This window comes from Sorex araneus, chromosome 11 (assembly GCF_027595985.1).
Source record: "Sorex araneus isolate mSorAra2 chromosome 11, mSorAra2.pri, whole genome shotgun sequence".
NCBI classification, from domain to species: Eukaryota; Metazoa; Chordata; class Mammalia; order Eulipotyphla; family Soricidae; genus Sorex; species Sorex araneus.
The window spans coordinates 30,440,937-30,461,241 of record NC_073312.1 but is presented as its reverse complement, the minus strand read 5'-3'; the positions used below and the strand labels follow the sequence as shown (position 1 = coordinate 30,461,241).

The following is a 20,305-nucleotide window of genomic DNA, read 5'->3' as shown; positions in this document are numbered from 1 at the left end:
AGAGAGAGAGAGAGAGAGAGAGAGAGAGAGAGAGAGAGAGAGAGTGAGAGAGACCTTTTCAAAATATACTGCATTTTTGGTAACCTCTGATGACTTTTACTTACAGAAATCGGAAGGGAAGTGGATCCAAATCTTTCTTGACCTGCAGGGGCGAGTTATACTTTGGAAATTGGTCCTGAGAGCAGTGGGTGATTTAGTTTTGATGCCTTTCATGGAGTTATATATAAATCCATAGGTCAGAAAGTGACCTATCCCATCCCTTGTTTTTAATTTCAGAAAATCAAAATTAACTACAAGATACTAATATTCCAATTTGTCAGGTAAGAGAATACCTGAAAAGATGCTTTTTCTAAACCACCGAAGTAATGCTATTATCTCACATTGATATTAGTTGAAGCCTTTTAGCTTAAAATTTCACCTTTGCCATATCTTGATATCATTAAAGAGTAGCTAATACAATATATATAATTTTTATATTCGTCAGGAGGGCCTCTAGCTTTTCTCGGGGGTCCCAGAGGCCTCTCTTAGGGCTCACTGTTCAGGATTCAGTGCTCAGTTTGGCAAAGCTGTTGCTCAGGTCTGGCAGTGCTCGGACCATAAGGGTTATGACAGTTGGTGCCCCGGGGGACCAGGATGGAACTCAGCGCTTCTCTGGCAGGCCATGACCTCCAGCCATTTGTGCGACTTTCCTGTTCACAATTCATTTTGATTTTGACAAATTGTTATCTAGACATAATTTTATCATAACTGAGTGAAATTTTTCATTTTGGAGCCACAGAATACCAATTCAAATCAAGGAAGTCTCTGGAATAACAAGATTTAGAAACTACTCTGCTACTATGAGACTCCAGAAAGACTTCATCATACATATACATTTTGTGAACATTTCATACACCAGATTTGTCAGTGTTTTTATTGTAACATTCCCCAAAACCAAATAATATGTGACAATCAAGATGATTGAATGTTATTCAAAGTAATTGTAAGTAATCAAGATGATTGAATGTTAAATTTACACACAGCAGAAAATGGGATTTAGAAAATTTTATTTGGCGAATGACCATAATGAAAAAAGGCATTGAATGAATGGGTTTCTATCAGCTAAGCAAGAGGCAAATGTTTACACTCATAGCATTGCTTATTCTTTACTATGAATCAGAAAAGGCTGAACGTTTCTTTGTGTACTATCTCTCTGGTCCCTTGACTTTACTTCTCCGGCTTTCACTATGTATTCCTAGGCCATCATATACAAAAATAGCTCAATTTCTTTACTCTTTAAAAAAGTGTCAATATCGGGAAGTGTGAATTAGCAATATCCTGGAAGAGAAGACTGGAATTAACCACTGGAACCAATTTTCTTTTATTTTGGAGCAACACCTGCCATTGCTCAGGGCTTACTCCCAGATCTTCCCTCAGGGATCACACATGGCAGGGCTCAGGGAAATATTTGATCTAGACCCAACCAGAATCTGCTGCATTATTCAAGGCAAGTACCCTACCTGCTGTACTATTGCTCCTGCGCTATGAAACAATTTTCTTTTTTTTTTTTTTTTTTTGGTTTTTGCGTCACACCCAGCGATGCTCAGGGTTTACTCCTGGCTCTGCACTCAGGAATCACTCCTGGCAGTGCTCGGGGGACCATATGGGATGCCGGGAATTGAGCCCAAGTTGGCCGTGTGCAAGGCAAACACCCTACCCGCTGTGTTATCACTCCAGCCCCTGTGGAACAATTTTCTAATGCAGATAATTGAATTGCTTTAAGAAGGTAAAAGTCTGAGACATAATTTTCTCCTTTCTTCACTAAATTTTCAATGTCCCCAATATAATTTTTAATACAAAGATTCAATTTTATCCAATTAATATTTACCTTGTATCATTTATGGAATGATGAATTAAGCAGGACAAAAATACCTAGAGGTCTTCAAAATCTGAACAAGGATTCTTCTACAATCAAGTTTTTATTTGATAACTTATTATAACTTATAGCATATGACAATGCTAGTGTTTTCCCTAGTTTAGCTGGCAAAATTCGCAGGTGTGGAAATTCAAAATCAGTGTCTTGATTAGAAGTTATTTTTAGAAGTTTGTGCAGAATGGAAAGTAAAATTAAAAAAATCTTTTCTCAGTATTCTACTCCTGTTGTGACTAACTGGTATTTCAGTTAGAAAAAAATTCTTAAAGGTATTGATTCTTTCAGAGTCAACAAGTCAGTCTCTAAAATTCCTAAAGGAATTTTATCAAGGGATTTTAAACAAAGAATTTAACTTATTTGTTTTGGGGCCACACCCAGTGGTATTGGGAGCTACTCCTAGCTTGGTGCTGGGGGTTATTCCTGGTACTTGGACCAGGCGGTACCTGAGAACCATTTGGTACCTGGAACCACATCTGGAGCTCCTGCATGAAAAGTATGTGCACCAGCTTTGAAGCCATTATTGGAGCAGTTGGAGAATGAAACATATGGATGAATGAAATTATTTTTTAATGTGGAAACAAAAAATACAAGATAACCCACCCATGCCTTCCTTTTTTGCAGATGTTGAAATTGAAGACAGATAACATTGCAGTAGGAGAAAATGTAAACAGGCACCTCCAAAAAGGTTCTCAATTAGTATAAAACTCTGCAGTGACACTTTATTTTCAAGAGATGCAAATGACTTATTTTATCCTAGGATTTCAGTTGGGAACAATGGTGGTTTTGTTTGGTTGGTTGGTAGCTTTGCTTGTGTGAGATCCTGGGCAGCGTATGTCTTCCTGGTCGGTCACCTTGCGGGGTACCCCTCTGGGTAGCCTTCTGCTACAATTTTTTATTTTTAAGGTTTTCTTTGTTTTGTTTTTTGAGTTTGCTGGTCCTGTGACCTCTCTGAAGCACATATAAGAATGTATGTGGTTTGGTGGGATCTGAAGGGAATCTGGAAGCCGAGGTTCCAATTTATTAGACTCACAGTTTCAGTGTGAGAAATCAAAACATTCAGGGCAGTGGGGAGATGGTACCAGGAGTAAAGTGCTATTCACGAGGCTCACTTGGGTTCAGACCCCAGCACCAGATGTGGTCCCCCAACACCACTAGGGGTAGATCTCTGAGCACAGAGACAGGAGTGATCCCTGACCACCTTTGGGTAGAGGCCTCTGCATGCAGGACTTAACCCCTATTCACCAGTCCATTTGTATTATTTTAAATATTTTTCTTAGTTATTTCATTTTCTGTATTTTCCATATTTTTTCTAATTTTGCTTTTAAAATTATGTTCCTATTTTTTTTAAACTTTATTATCTAATAATGATGTATATTGGGTATACCAGAGACTTGGAGGCCAGGAGACAGGGTGTCATGGCTCTGAAGGAGAGGTGACGGGTCCTGGGAGTGAGGCTTACAGCCAGGGGCACTGAGGGTAGCAGGGGCTAGGGGCTTAGCAGAGGGTGAGAGCACAGCTAACTAGGAACACAGGACAGCAAGGAGCTTGTTGAGCCCCCAAGTGCAAGAGAGGAACCTAAGGATTGTCATGATCTTTGTAAAGGATACAGTTTAGCTAATAAGTATTTTACTCTGTTGCTGTTTAATTATATTACTTTTTTAAAATGTTATGAACTCTATTCTGTTGGCTTCTTCTTAGATTTAAGTGCAAGAGAAAGCATAAAAGAAACACTAAGAAGCAAAGTAAGGGAAAAGCTGAAAAATGCTAAGGTAATGCTTTTTTTTTCTCTTCTCTCAAATTTGCTTTTTAAAGGCACAATATATGGTAATATGTTTTTCTTTGTCAAAACGAAAAGGGACCAAATTTAGCCTTAGTAAGAAACTTGAGGTTCCAACCTTCATTATCTTATAACATCCCTACAGTATTACTGTTAAGGCCAAAAAAGTTGGTCATGGTAACTGTATATGGCTTCTTGGGGGGGGGGGAGACATGTTTTTTTGAAGCAAAAACATTAAGTGTTTTTTTCATCTATTTTGTATAAAATACTTATGCGCACAACTATGTCTATCTGTAAAGATTATTTTCCATATCATTTGTTTATGTTGCATTTCAGAGTAATCTCGGTGAAAAGTCTTCAACTGAACTGCCTACTGATAAGAAAAAATATCAGTGGCCTAAGGTAACTATTATTTTTATATTTTTAGACAGCTTTTTAAATTACAAAAGTTTACCCACTTTTAGTAATATACTTAGTGATTTTCAGTAAGCTTATTCCCTTTAGACCATTTTTATCAACCCAGAGGAGCCTGTGTGCCAATTTGTAGTCATTCTCTATTCATTCTTGACATTTGTCATTTTAAAATGTGACCCTAGTTTACAGATTTTGTTCTGAAATTCAATGTATAATCACAGGTTTGAAACTTGAAATAACAAAACATATTTTGAGGGAACTGTATTATTAAAGACTAAGCATGCTTTAACAGAAAATTTAAAAGTAGTAGTGTCATAAGACAGAAGATTTCTTAGATTTCTTTCTTTCTATCGTGACATAGTTCAGGCTCCTTGGCAAGTTTTGTCCTCTCGCTCCTGTTTCCATCTCAGAGTCCAAAGGCAAAGCTCCATTTTCTTTGTTTGATGACCAAAGGGAAGAGAAAAATGAAAGAACTAGAGGGTTATATCCAAGGATTAAAAAAATAAAGCAGTAAATGATAATCTCTTATGCCACAAGCAATAAGAATACTTAACTCTCAGAATTTTATATATATTATTTTATTTTCATTTTGGTCTCCACTGTGCTCCTCTCAGGTGATTAATAAAGACTCCTTTTGTTTAATTTAAAAGTAAATTGTATTCAAAGAAATTGGCAAGTATCTTTAGTGGAAGCAACTTGCAAATCAAGTCTATTTAATGTGCTAAATATTGGGGGGAAAATTCCATCATTGTTTTATCAAATACTTTATAAGTGAACCTGTATTTTGAATTGTTTTTGCTCTCTTGGGTGTAAGTAGTTTTACTTGTAGACATTAATAAAATAGACTTAGATGGTTAAAGGGGTAATGGGGAGCAGATTGGGCCAAGCAGGGAGCTCGGTGGTAGAGCATGTTCAGTCTCTGGGACCAAAACAAAAGCCTAAAAATCAAAAAGTCTGTGTACCTGTTGCTCATTCAACACATGATTAATACTGCCAAAACTGGATTTAACAATGAGTGGTGAAAAGTTGGAAGTATGCCAAGATTAGTTTATTGTTTGTCAAGGAAAGACACGAAGAGGAAAAGAAATTGACTTCTAAGAGTCTCCATACAAACCACTAGGTAGAAATCTTAACTGCTCAGAAAGTTAAGATTTTCAGCTGAACATTGTTGCAAAGTGAGTAAATTTGAAAGTTAATGTGGCAGTTAGATTGTAGAGACATAAACAGGAGAGAAGGTAAACTTTTTGTCTTTATATTTTCCAAGTCTTTGACTACTAGGAGCAGAATTTATTTCCTTTCCTAAACCTACCTGAATACAAGTCATTATAATGCACATTTTGGAAAGAAGCTCTAATTTGCATTAAATGATTTATACTTTTCTGTATTTCTTAAAATGAAAGATTATTTTTCAGTAGGCTTATAACTACAACAAGCTTATATACTGGGTTTTTTTTTTTTTCACTTTTTGGATCACACCCAGCAATGCACAGGGGATACTCCTGGCTCTGCACTCAAAAATTACTCCTGGAGGTGCTCGGGGGACCATATGGGATGCTGGGAATTAAACCCGGGTCGGCCGCATGCAAGGCAAACGCCCTACCCAGGGTGCTATTGCTCCAGCCCTGTAATATTTTTAATTACCTCTCTCTCCACTAAAGCTTGTAGGTGGTTGGTTGGAGGAGTTGTCTGTGAGTTCACGCTTTCTGGGAAGTACCCAGAAACAGGGAAAAAATTAAAATTATTTTCCTTGGGCCCACATTTTGATCAAATTATCTGACTTGAATGACATTACAGTTTGGAACTCTGTTGTTTTTTTATTACAGCTGTCAGAAACCTTAAAGTGAAAGGACTGGGGAGATAGCTCAAAGGGCTCGAGCACATATCTGGTATGCAGAGGCCCTACGTCCAATTCCTGGTACCACTTGGTTTCCTGAGTACCACGAGGTGCCTTTGGTGGCCCTCAGCACTGCTGTACATTCATGGCACTGGGCCTAGAGTCACCAGGAGTTCTCTTGGGGCTCCTGGCCACAGCTTAGAAAGCCCCAAAATAAGATTCCATAAACAAAAACCTCACAGAAAAACTAAAATCATGAACTGGACTCAATATTAAATGTAATTTGACAATCCTATCTCCTCTTATTCTTATTCATGAATAAGAGAGCAGTTGCTAAAACCACATTAAAAAAGTCTTTTTTTCAACTCATAAGCAGATGAAAGTGTTCGTTTTAACTCTCACACTGGCTTACCATTCAGTTACAGACTGAAGTCTCACAGGACGCAGGCCTTTCCTTTTTCATTCTGACTGGTGAAGAAGGCTCAGCTTTGGACCAGTCTTCAGAACAGGTTGGGTTTGTTCCCCTTCCTTCCACATATTGATTTCCAGAGAAAAATTCTTTATTAAAGGCGTAGGAGGTGAAATTTTTGTTATGACCTATTTAATTTTAGGAATTGTCATTTACAGTATTGATAATGGCCGGGTTATGTGCATAAAATATTCCAGCACCACACATTGCACCAGTGTCTGCTTCCCTCTGCCATTGTCCAGTGTCACCGCCCCCTTCCATCCCAACCCCCCTACAGTAATATGCTTCCTGCTAAAGACCAGTTCTCCATTTCTGTTGCATTTGTTTCCTTACTATGTTTGTTTCGCATGCCAGAGCCTGGCAAGCTACCAGTGGTGTATTCAATATGCCAAAAACAGTAACAAGTCTCACAATGGAGACGTTACTGGTGCCCACTCGAGCAAATCGATGAACAACGGGACAACAGTGCTACAGTGCTACTATGTTTGTTTGTATCTCCAATATAAGGGACATCATTCTTTTTCTGCCCCTTCAAATCATTTCCTTGAACTCTATTCACCAGTTCCCAAAGTTCTGCCTTCTGACACTTTGCAGTTACTTAAATACTGATTCAGGTACTTAATTCTCCCTTGAACCTCCATTTGCCTTCTTGCTTGTTTTCTAGTCCTTTCCGTTCCCCACCTCTTGCATCGTGTTTCTGTCCTTTCATTTCTTTCTTGTTAATTTTTTTTTTCCATAGCAGAGCATTAGCAACTTGCTCTTCAAGCTTGTATTCTCCCTGGAACATATATATCGCTTACTTGCCTCTATATTTCTTTGCTTGACTATTTTCACTCTGAAGACGCCTGTCTTTTAAACACATGCTTCTCTTTTTCTCTCCCCTCACATCTTTCCAAATGTTTCAATAAAAAATGATCTTGCTTCACCAAAAACAAATGGTTACAAAAGAGCTTTAGCTTTATTTTTTTCTGGATGATGGGGACATTATAAAATGTAATGCCAAAATTTTTTTTTCCACAAAGAAGGAAAAAAATGTGAAGTCCCACTTCTCAAAGATAAAGCACTATTATCATTTTCCATTCCTTTCTCTATGCTTATGCCCTTACATGCACACACAGAGACTTTTATATAAACAATTGTGACTAATAAATGACACTTTAATTTTTCCAGTTGTTCAGCCAAAATTGTTGTCTTCTTTGGATCCAGTTTTACTCACATACGTCATGACCAATTCATCACAAATGCTGTTATTGCCGTCTTTGAAGTATTCCGGAATCTAGCCCACTTTCACTAATTTTGCTTGTGCAACCCTGTTCTGAGCCACCATATCTTCTTATCTGGATCAATGCCTTACCACTACTGCTCCACACTCTTTTCCATACTACACAGAGTAATCTTGTTTGGCCTCCTTCCTTATTCCCCAGTGCATGATTTTGCCTCAGAATCTTTGCACCTTTTGGTCTGGAAAGCTCTTCTCTCATCCTCATTTCTCACTCCCTCTCTACTTTTGGGTCTCTCTAATCAAATGACACATAATTTAAAGTTCTGTGCCTGACAACCTTATCTAAAATAGTATTCTCCAATCTACTCATCCTATCCAATCTACTCAATCCCCTTACCATACTTTTTAAACATAACACTCATTACCACTTATATACTCTCACACTCATACATTTCTCTGTCTTTCTTACTGAAACAAATTACTCATTGAACATTTGAATGAATGTTGAATAACTGAGCACCAATCATGACTCACTTTAGCAACTAACTTACTCGTTTCCCAGAGTCCTTTAAGTGTGGGTTGAAGAATGAGCTTTTCTGAGAAAATGGGGGGAAAAAAATCTGCTGAGCAGAGTACACCAGAACAAGGTGTTTTGATTGCTTTTCCTTCTCATAATATTCTTCAGGCCTGAAAGGTATGTCATTGGGGTGAACAGGCGACTTTGAGCATGAGAAAGTCTTAGGTCTAGACACAGGCACATTAGAAGAGTTATTTGGGCAAACCATCTGCCCTATACCTAGTGACTTTGGTGCCCATAGGAAATTTCTGTCCTCATCCCAGGGAGGAGAAAGCTGCAATTTTGGGGGAGCCTAAGTATGAATGCGGCTTCTTCCTGCTGGGAGAAATGGGCATCCTCATACCAATGTTTGGGCAACCTAGAGTGAGGGTCAATGTTTCTTTCAAAGAGTTCTGCATTTGCACCATAATTAACAAGGCTAATATCTCCCTGTGAGATAAGAATCACACCTATAAGCATCTAAGCTTAAATGCATGCAGAGTTAGGTGAAATCTTTTGGACCTTATATTCCCTGCCACACAGTTACTGTTTTGCTCTGAACTACTTAAGGAAAACCAGAGGATGATTGGATAGCAATTATTTGTGAGGAATCACATGGGCTTATATAGACTGAGAATCATACCTTGAGTGAACTTGAGTGAAGCTCATCCCATCTTAGGTGAGGCTATCCAAGCATGTGGAGAGTGGCCTTGGACATGGCGGCATTTGGGTTCTGGAGGTTTTTGGCTGCCAGGGTTCTGCTTGGGGTGGGGAGAGAAACTTGACCCGTTCCCCTCTGAGATGCCCCAGTGAAGACAGCCTGGCGCAGGGTCAGGATATTCTACAGTGCTGTATTTTGGGAGCTCTAGTTTATTGTCTCTGGGTCTTGGCCATTGATGAGATTACGTGGCACCAGGGGCAGTTTGTGGGTGCGACTGCCAAGTTCTCCCTGTACATTTCATTTATCTATATTACTCAATCACTGGGAACACACATGTATACTTATTCATCCATATGGTATTCAAGTGAGATCAATAAGTAAGAGTTACTTCAAACATTATTTACTTAGTAAAAATTTAACAAAACTTTTGTCAGGTCCGAGATGAAAATCTTATGGAAGAAGTCAATTTTCCAGAGTTATGTGAGGTAAAAGCTGCTGAATATAAACACATAACAAAGCAAGAGGCAGTTATTTTTGAGCCAAGTAGTTCTCCAGGTAAAGTTCTTTTTGTTTCCCCCTGACTTCAGCAGAGAAGATTTTGAGAGAAAGGAAAAGGGCAGGAAGGTTCCTGCAGAGAGAGGCTGAGGTGGGGGTAGGGGTGTGGGGTTGTATCCTAAACAGGATTCCCTGGGAAAATTATTTTATAATTTATTCAAGTCCCTTTAGTAAATCATACTATAATGCTTTCTTTGTATGCTGAATAGATTTTTTAAAGTTCTAAAAATATATAGATTTCTATATTTTTCTCCATTCTTTTTATTATTTTAAGGAAATTGGTTAAAAGAACAAATTTATTTTCCATATATAAGTAATATATTGTTATAGCATATAAATAAATATATATTACATAGACTTTCTGCTAGACTTTAATGTTAGAAAAGTGATAGATTCTTTTTGCTGCTTAATAGATCAGTGCCAGTTATTTAAATTAATATTTGTTTTTTTAAGTGGTTAGTCAGCTTAAACTGCCAAAAAATATGGCACCCCGTATTTTAGAAGATGAAGGATTCTATATTCGGAGGAAGCCAAAAGTACATAAGAAGACAAGCAACAAAATGGAAAATCGCCTGCTTCAGTCACAAGAGGCACGTGCACCAACTAGTATGCTAAACCCTAATTGATAGTATATGGCATTTGTTTTTAGTGAAATATGTAATTTCTGTATTTCTTAAATATTTTTGATAGGGAAAGTATTGGTTTGAAGAAAGTGGAGAAATAATGTCACTGCCTTCACCTATTAGGCAGTCATGGAAATTCAAACTAAACAAAAACAAGGACAAGGAATCTTTAAATCCAGCCCTAAAAACCAAATATAGAAAGGTAATCAGTAACAATTGGTAATTATAAATAGAAGGCTTATAGTATCAAGTAGCACTTATAATAATCTCTATTTTTAATCTATTAAATTTATCCAATGAATCTTTTCCCTTTATTTCTTTTTTTAATGACTTCCTTTTCTTTTTTTTAATTAATTTATTTTTAATGAATCATCGTGGGGTACAGTTTACAGACTTACAAATTTTCATGCTCACGTTTCATGACCTCCTCCTCACCAAAGGAAAAAAGCTTTTAGTAATATGTGTACTTGACTTCTAGTTTAGACTTAATTTCAAAAATACTTTTTTTGTTGTTCTTTGCTACTTTCTGTCACTTCATTTCTGAGTTCTACTGATTATGATTCATGTTCTTTCATGTCATGAAATTTTGTACCTGAGCCCCCCATTTCAACCCCTCCCAAGATCTATAGTGGCTGTATTTTGAACATTCCTGACTGTATCCTTCTTCATAGTTTGTGGGGTTGTTGTTTTTTTTTTTTTTTTTTTGGTATATCTTCTTTCTCCTAGTCTTCATGGTTTCTGTCCTTCTCAAAGTTTATTTCAGTTCTAGTAGTTTGTCTTTAGTGTAAAGTTTTCTCCTAACACTTGTGTGGTAGAGTAAGTACCTAAAATATACACATTAATACTATCGTGAAACATTTTGCCTCAGTATATACATAAAATCACTGTATCACTGTCATCCTGTTGTTCATCGATTTGCTTGAGCGGGCGCCAGTTATGTCTCTATTCATCCCTGTCACCATCGGCTATACTAGCACACAGCAGGGACTAGCAACTATATATATATAGCATTATCCAAATGAATATTGGCTTATTAGTGATTATTGCCAGTTTGGGTGAATGCACTGTGTTCATACCTAGTTTTAGTGTGGTGATCTGTCTGTAGAAAGGCAATTTCTTAAAAGTGATGTATATTTCCCATTATTTGGCTCACTGTTAGATATTTGAACAGGCAAAATTCTAATTTTTGTTTTTTGAGGGGGAGGAGAGCCACACATAGCAATGCTCAGGATTGACTCCTGGTTCTAAGCTCAGGGATCATTTCTGATGGGGCTCAGTGTACCATATGGAGTGTCAAGTTGATGTCGGTGGGCCCCACGGGTGACTTACGTGAAGCGGGGAGGAGAAAGACGGTCACTTTCTCTCCAACCGCCTCAAACACCCGGGACCCAGGGTTACTGGGTTCTTGTCTCGATCGCGGAAAAGAATTTCAGGAGTATGGGGCTGGAATGATAGCATAGCGGGTAGGGCGTTTGCCTTGCACTCGGCCGACCCGGGTTCAAATCCCAGCATCCTATATGGTCCCCTGAGCACCGCCAGGAGTGGTTCCTGAGTGCAGAGCCAGGAATAACCCCTGTGCATCGCCAGGTGTGACCCAAAAACCAAAAAAAAAAGAATTTCAGGAGTAGACAAGCAGTGAAGTAACAGATTTTATTTAGAGGTTTCTGAGGGAAGGAGGAAGGATAAGTGGGAGAGAGAATAGTAAGAATAACGCGCTCAAGAGAGAACGCGGGCTTCTCAAGGGTGGAGAAAGCTCTACACACATCCTAGCACTGGACATGAAAGCATGAAAGTACACATCTCAAGGGGGGGAGATGCGGGTGACACATGTGCTCGGCCACATGGCACAAGCAGCACATGGGCTCAGGCAGCATATGCGCGCCCTTCCTTTGTTCAAGGTGGCCTTTATAGGGTTTCTCCGACCTGCCCCCACGTGGGGGCTTCTTCCCAGGTAAAAGTCCGTTGCTAAGGAGGTTACCAGGGAGGCTGGGTCTTCTTTAGGCTGGACCTCCTCAGGGTCTGCTGAAGGTCTTATCAGGTTCGTTTCCTGTATCCACAGGGTGGGTCAGTCTCAGGATTCTCCTCCCCGGAGACTTTGATAATCTAAATTTCATTGCCAGGGGCCTTTCCCTATCTACCTGCCTACATCAAAGTGAAGTGTCATTATATATGTATTTATATGTGTGTGTATGGACTGGAGCGATAGCACAGTGGGTAGGGCATTTGCCTTGCACGCAACTGACCCGAATTCGTTTCCCTTGTCCCTCTTGGAGAGCCCGGCAAGCTACCGAGAGTATCCCACCTGCACAGCAGAGCCTGGCAAGCTACCCGTGGCGTATTCGATAGGCCAAAAACAGTAATAACAAGTCTCACAATGGAGACGTTACTGATGCCCACTCGAGCAAATCGATGAGCAACGGGATGACAGTGATGGACAGTGAAATACATAAAATTATTAGGGCAAGTTAAGCAGAAATAATAGCTGAGCATCAAATTTTCCTCTCATTGCTGTCACCCCTGCTTAGGTACTTTAAAGCCTGATGCACCTCACTACTATTCTAATTGCCTGATTTTGCTGTCTGTCTTAACTGACCATTTGATTATGTCCATTACTCCCTCTACTGGCACTTCCCGTATGTTTACTTTGAATATTTACAATCAACTTGGATAGTTTTGTGCTTTTACATAGTCTTTGTAAATCCTTATCAATTGCTCTTTATAACCAGTGTGTTAAAAGGGACCTTACTTCCAAGAGAATTCTTTTGAAGTCTTAGGTTAAATCTGCTCCATACATCTCTATTACTCTGTTGATTTTATTTCCCGTTAAATTCCCGTTAAATGCCGTGAATCGACGATTTCTCGGGCGGGCTCAGTAACATCTCATTTCGTCCTTTCCCTGATATCTTAGAAGTCTATCTCGACAAGGCCCTCCTAATGATGTTGCACTGGGGGCTCTTCAGGGTCAGGGGAATGAGATCCAGCTTGTTACTGGATTTTGCATATGAATACACCATGGGAAGCTTGCAAGCCTGTCCCATGTGGGCAGGAAACTCAGAAGATTGCCAGTTTCTCCCAGAGGGAAAAGTAGGCTAAATCAATCTTTGGTTTCATTTAACTACTCAAATGTGTGAAAACACTTAATGTAAAAGCTGTAGTTTTTAATTTCCATACTAAATGCACTGTAGCACTGTCGTACTGTTGTTCATCGATTTGCTCAAGTAGGCACCAGTAATGTCTCCATCGTGAGACTTGTTGTTACTGTTTTTCACATATCGAATATGCTATGGTAGCTTGTCAGGCCCTGCCGTGTGAGCAGGATACTCTCGATAGCTTTGCTGGGCTCTCTGAGAGGCACTTTATCAAATTTTCTTCAATGGTTCAGTGTAGAAAACTAAAGCTCACCGAGGGGCGAGTGCACTCGCGGGCTCTCCGGGCGGCTCTGTCTCACCGCCCGAGTTCGATGCCCTGGAACCGCAGTGTGTGGACTGGATCGGGACGGCCAGTGGTCAAGGACAGGCGAAGGAAGAACGAGGACCAAGCTGGTTGCTGATTAGTTACCGTTTATTCAATCTTCCATCTTTCTCATCTCCCGCACTCCCAGCTCCGGCCTCCCTCTGGATCAACTGCCGCCTCTTTTTGCTTCTCTCCTCTCTCCTCCTACTTGTCTCTCCCACCTTGCCCTCTAGGCTACACCCAGCCAGCTAGCAAAATCAACATAAGAAAGCCCTTCCCGAGGGCAGGGCATTCCAAAGCCCTTCCTCACTCTTAAGGTTTTTTTCTTTTCCTTAGTCCAGGAACTTATTAACATCTTAATACTAGTTATTTTTGTATGGACATAGCAAGGGATACATTGAGGCTTGCAAGGCAGCTCTCCTGGCAACATCTTGCCACAGGCTCAGACCACAGCACTCAGGCCAGATTAATCATTCCTCACCCTAGCAGGGTCCGAATCTAGTTATCACTGTTTGGATCATGACAACATTTGTCCATGATCAAGCTCTTAACTTATAGTTAAGCATTAGGCACTTTGGCCAGGCCCATCTCGATGCCTGTGATCATGTGATCGTAACAAACAGTCCTTGAGGAGCAGGGTAGCACACAACTCACCGCTTGCCCTGGGTCCTTCTCCTCCCACGTCGTCATCGGGACCCTGCTTTGGGGATGCTAGGAAGTAAGGGCAGCTGAGGCTTAGGTCAAGAGAACAGATGCCCTGGAGGAAAATATCATGTAGAGTCAAATGACTCCCAGGTTACAAAAGCATAACATTTGTTAAGTCTTCCTGTGTCCATACAAAAAGGACTTGCTATGAATAAACTATGCAAAGGACTCAAGGAGAAGAGAAAAACATTATTTACAAGTCAACAGAACACTAAGAAAGAAGCTACAAATAAACACAGAGAAATGGGAGCACTGTGACGGGAGTAACCCAATAAACCTAAACTACCTGAAGCTATGTTATCCTACAGTTCAGTAATTCAATTACTCTCTTATAGTTTCTGAGCACTACAGTATTGAAACATACAATACCAAGTGCAGAGACTATTACTCTAATAGAAAATTTTTTTAAAGTGAGCAATATTTATTAATCCAGTACTGAGTTAGCTTAACAAGAGTGGTCTTTTCAAAACTTTCTATAACTTAGTTGTTTAAAAAGGAAGCTGTTTATTACCTTGGAGTTTTTGCTTACTTATTGACTAGTTTGCTACCAATTAAATAAATTTTATAGGTTGAATCAAGAGCAGGTTTCTCCTTCTAACTAATCTTTTAATAAAAAATAGAGATTGTGAGATATGGATAAAATAAGCTTCCCTCTATTTGCTGTCGCCTTTGTCTGCTATTAAGCTTTTAGGCTGTTCTCTTGCTTCTGAACTTTAGCCCTTTGGGGCTAAAGTGGTAAGATTCCTAGCTAATGAAAGAAGAGGGAAAGAGAGATCATGTGATCGTAACAAACAGTCCTTGAGGAGCAGTGAATCTACTGCATCAGGTCAGAGGTGGGAAGACAAATTTTTCAGTGAAACAGTAATAACAATGACACATGCTCTCACAGCAGACTGATACAGAGAACATGCTCTCCTTTTTAGGTGGATATAATCATGACTTATTGAGAGTTGATAAACATTCATAAATTAAGCTGGACATGCTAAGTAACCCACTAGTCCTCTCAAATTACATAAATGAAAACAAATCATGCATATTGAAACATATATACTTAATGCAAAATGTACTAGAATGTTTTGCATATACTCTAAAGCTTATGGACTTTACAATCAATACAATATCCAAATAGATACAGTTTCATGTGTAAAGATTTTCTTCTTTATAAATGGGATGGCATTTGCTTATAGTACTCAAATTTCTCAAGGAATTTTCCAGATAATTACTAGCATAATCATATAGTACCAATGTGTATCAAGTCTTTATAAATTAACTCCAGTCTTCAGATTAGATTGTTATATAACTGAATATTAAATCAAGAGTTCTAAACACATTTGTCAGGTGTTCATATAGAATATTATTTGTTATCTTTTTATTTGAAAATCTTATACCCTCATATATCAATAAGGTTTATGACAATAATTTTACAGTAGAATAATTAAAGTGCTAAAGTATAACTTTTTATTAATGACTATCATTTCAGGGGAATATTAAATTATCGATATTTTACTTTTCTATGTCTTTTAATTTCCATAGAGTTAACCAATTGTTATAAGGAAAATTTACTTATAATTACAAAATAAATAGAATTAAATTAATATTATTTTCATATATGTCTTTAAAAGGCAGTGAAGTCAGATCTAGAAAGCTCTGTTAGGAACAAAATGGAAGGTCAAAGGGAAAGGTACCAATTAAATCTCAACATTGTGGGTTTGCAATTCAGTCATCATTCTCTCTTCAATCAAGAACAAGTATTATGTGCTAGACTGCTTCAACTTTATGAATGTTTTCAGGACAGGCAAAAACAGAATTTACCTCAGCTGCTTTATGAGAAGGTGAGAATGTTTTAAATAGAGCTGAACACTTCACAGATTTTTTTAATTTAAAAAAAAATAGAGTTGAACATTTGATACTGAAAGCAAAAATTATTAGATGAGAGAAATTATGGAACATTTCCTTTAGCACTTTAAACATCTAACCCTTAGAACAATGTTTGATTTCAGTATTTCTTACAAGAAGCCATGAAAGTTGACTAACCAAAGACATAGTATTTAACATATCCCGTAGCATATTTAGCACTTACAGGCAGCTTACTAATGTATTGTTGGTTACATGACTCAAAAAGAGTACTTGGGGCTGGAGCGATAGTACAGCAGGTAGGGCATTTGCCTTGCACTCGGCTGAACTGGGTTTGATCCCCAGCATCACATATGGTCCTCCCAGCACCGCCAGGAGTAACTCCTTTGTATTGCTGAGTGTGACCCAAAAACAAAAAAAGAGTATTTGAAGTGATAACTATTTAGCAAGGTACATGGATGTTTTACATCTTGTCATGAATAAATTTTAATTTTAATTAAATTTAGAGGTCTTGAGTATCATACCAACTGTAAACAGTTTAGGTTTGAGAATGATTTAGTTATTTAATAACACATTTGGGTAATGGGTACTGATCCAGAGAAACAGTACCAGCAAGTGGTCGACCCCAATTTGATCCCCAGCACCACAAAGGTCCACTGAATAGCACCAATGATCTCTCCTGAACAAAAGGGCCAGGAATAGTCCCAGAGCACTATTGGGTGCCTCCCCAATCCCCTCGAAATACACACCATATAGGTACTGGTTATCTAAAGTTTGAAGATAAATAATATAGCACCCACTGATTATTTTTACACATCTATGCCTCTCACTTAAGCTCTCTTCTGAGCATCTGTTCTAATAGATGAACATTTTATTAAATAGCATTCTCTCCCAAGAGATAGTTTGAAAGATCTCATCCAGCTAATGAAAAATATTTGAAAAATAAATATTTGGTCGAGTAAAACCCCTCTTGCTGGGTCCTAGGAAGTTGGGCTCCAGCTCCATTTATTTCTCCTGAAAGGTAATCATGATACCCAAACACCATCTTTTCTTTTAGTCATCAAAATATTATCTTTATCCTAAACTAACAACATATTTTTCACAGATTTGTTTAATGGCTATTTCACTGACACATTAGTCTGGTTCCAGCCTGTTTAAATTACCACATTTGTTTATTACATTATGATGTAATAGAACAAGTTATCACTACCTTCCAGAATGTTTGTTTTTGAGTTCACTTACACATTTGATTTTTCACATCAACATTAGACTCCAAAATTTCTTTTTAACACATCCTGTTACTTTTTTGTTTTGTTTTGGGAGCACACTGGGAAGTGCTCAAGGTTTATTCCTGACCCTGCACTCAGGCATCACTCCTGGTGGTGCTCAGGGGACCACATGAGGTGTTGGAAATCAAACCGGGATCGACTAAGAGTAAGGCAAGCACCAAACCTGTTCAGCTGTTGCTCCAGCCCTCCATCCTGTTATGTTTTGATTGTGATTGAATTATAATATTCTAAAAGAAGATTTATCATTATAAAAATTGGATTTTCTTCATTCTGGATGATTGTAAGTCTTCGCACATGTTAAGTTCTCTTTTCATGTCTCCCAGTAAAAGTTTGTCAGTTGACTCTAGTCTTGCAGTTCCTGTAATTGCCTCCAACTGTAAGAGTCCTCCTCATATAACAGGGTATAGTATTCATTTTATATCTCTGTGGTTATTTCTCTTTTGTATCTTCTCAATATACCTTATTTTATTTATTTTTTACCTTGTTATTTTAAATGTATTTCTTGTTCAGCCTATACTTTTCAGAGAATTATAGATGTAAATATAATTATAAATATCTACATATAGACATTGATTACAGTTGGTATATGTAGAAGATTTTCTCATTTGTTTGTTTTTGAATGGTGGAGAACTACTGAAGTTCTCATAAATGAAAATCTGTGTGTTCACTTAGTTATAACCCAGCCCACATACCTTTTCTTTAACATGATATTATTTTAGATGAAATCTGAGGTAATTTCTGTGTTCAATCATTCATTTGGCATTTCTTTATATTAACTGATAGACATTACCTAGAAAGTTCAGGGTATAGTATTTATTGCTTATACAGATTTTTAGGTTTTTCTCAGTTATGACCCAAGGTGCTTGATACAGTATATTTTAGAATACTATACAGTAATATAAAAAAGCTATATATTTGTGCATCTGTTAAAACACACAAACTTATAGGTAAATTGATGTGAGGATATTAGTGAATGAAATGTATCAGAAGCACTCTTTTATTTGCTGTAGCTTAAAGCACTGGAGGATACTACAAAATTAGCAAATGCAAATTTGGAAATAAATCATCTGAAATTATTACAAGATTACAATTGGCAGATAAGGTAGGTTGGGGTCATTCATGTATTCATCAAGATTTGTTGGTTTTGTTTGTTTTGGGGCTCAATGCTTACTCCTGAATCTTCAGGGGTCATTCCTGTTGGGGAGCAGAGTGTCGAACTGATATGGGATACCAGGAATTGGACTTGGACCACATGCAAAGTAAATGCCCTACATGCTGTACTATTTCTCCAGCCCCATTAAAATTTTTGTTTTGCTTCATTTTTTAGGCCACATCTGGCAATGCTCAGGGGTCATTCCTGGCTCTGCAATTAGAAATCATTCTCTTTTTTTTTAATTATTTATTTTTAATTAGTGAATCAACGTGAGGGTACAGTTACAGTTTTATACATTTTTGTGCTCGTGTTTTCCCCATACAAAGTTCAAGAACCCATCCCTTCACCAGTGCCCATTCCCTACCACCAGTAAACCCAGCATCTCTCCCGCCCTCCCCAGTCCCGTCTCCCCGCACCCCACACTGCCACTATGGCAGGGTATTCCCTTTTGATCTCTCTCTCTGATTAGGTGTTGTAGTTTGCAATAAAGGTGTTCAGTGGCCATTGTGTTCAGTCTCTAGTCTATATTCGGCACGCATCACCCTTCCCCCGCATGACCTCCGACCACATTTTACTTGGTGTTCCCTTCTCTGAGTTGCCCAGAATGAGAGACCAGCCTCCAAGGCATGGGGAGAACCTCCTGGTACTTATTTCTACTAATCTTGGGTGTTAGTCTTATAGTCTATTATTCTATGCTCCACAGATGAGTGCAATCTTTCTGTGTCTGTCTCTCTCTTTCTGACTCATTTCACTTAGCATGATACTTTCCATGCCGATCCACTTATACGCAAAATTCATCACCTCCTTTTTTTCTAACAGCTGCATAGTATTCCATTGTATAGATGTACCAAAGTTTCTTCAACCAGTCATCTGTTCTAGGGCACTCGGGTTTTTTCCAAATTCTGGCTATTGTAAACAGTGCTGCGATGAACATATAAGTGCAGATGTCATTTCGACTATACTTTTTGGCTTTTCTGGGATATATTCCCAGCAGTGGTATTGCTGGGTCAAATGGGAGCTCAATTTCTAATTTTTTGAGAATCATCCATATTGTTTTCCAAAAGGGCTGAACTAGTCGGCATTCCCACCAGCAGTGTAGAAGGGTCCCTTTCTCCCCACATCCTCTCCAACAGCGGTTGCTTTTTTTTTTTTTTTTTTTTTTTGCTTTTTGGGTCACACCTGGCGATGCACAGGGGTTACTCCTGGCTCTGCACTCAGGAATTACCCCTGGCAGTGCTCAGGGGACCATATGGGATGCTGGGATTCGAACCCGGGTTGGCCGCGTGCAAGGCAAACGCCCTACCCGCTGTGCTATCACTCCAGCCCCAACAGCGGTTGCTTTTGTTCTTTTGGATGTGTGCTAGCCTCTGTGGTGTGAGGTGGTATCTCATGGTTGTTTTGATCTGCATCTCTCTGATGATTAGTGATGTAGAGCACTTTTTCATGTGCCTTTTGGCCATTCGTATCTCTTCCTTGGTAAAGTTTCTGTTCAATTCTTCACCCCATTTTTTTATGGGGTTGGATGTTTTCTTCTTGTAGAGTTCAACCAGTGATTTATATACCATTGATATCAACCCCCTATCTGATGGGTATTGTGTAAATATCCTTTCCCATTCTGTGGATAGTCTTTGTATTCTGGTCACTGTATCTTTTGTGGTGCAGAAGCTTTTCAGTTTGATGTAGTCCCATTTGTTGATCTCTGTTTTTGCTAGATTGCTTAGTTCCGTGTCATCTTTGAAGATACCTTTATCTTCAATATCGTGGAGGGTTTTGCCAACCTTGTCTTCAATGAACCTTATGGTTTGTGGCCTGATGTTGAGATCTTTAA

At 38.6% G+C, this 20,305-nt stretch overlaps 1 protein-coding gene across 1 annotated transcript in view; it reads left to right on the top strand.

The window, feature by feature from the left end:
- The first annotated feature begins 1,650 nt into the window (after positions 1–1,650).
- The window catches only part of CC2D2B (coiled-coil and C2 domain containing 2B), an 86,381-nt gene continuing 67,726 nt past the window's right edge, over positions 1,651–20,305 (top strand). Inside the window, 11 exon segments of the mRNA XM_055119375.1 lie at positions 1,651–1,765; positions 2,534–2,597; positions 3,611–3,681; positions 4,026–4,091; positions 6,363–6,451; positions 9,215–9,263; positions 9,265–9,400; positions 9,854–9,990; positions 10,091–10,225; positions 15,804–16,013; positions 18,335–18,426. Of these exon segments, the coding sequence (XP_054975350.1) occupies positions 2,534–2,597; positions 3,611–3,681; positions 4,026–4,091; positions 6,363–6,451; positions 9,215–9,263; positions 9,265–9,400; positions 9,854–9,990; positions 10,091–10,225; positions 15,804–16,013; positions 18,335–18,426 (1,049 nt within the window). The 5' untranslated portion in view covers positions 1,651–1,765.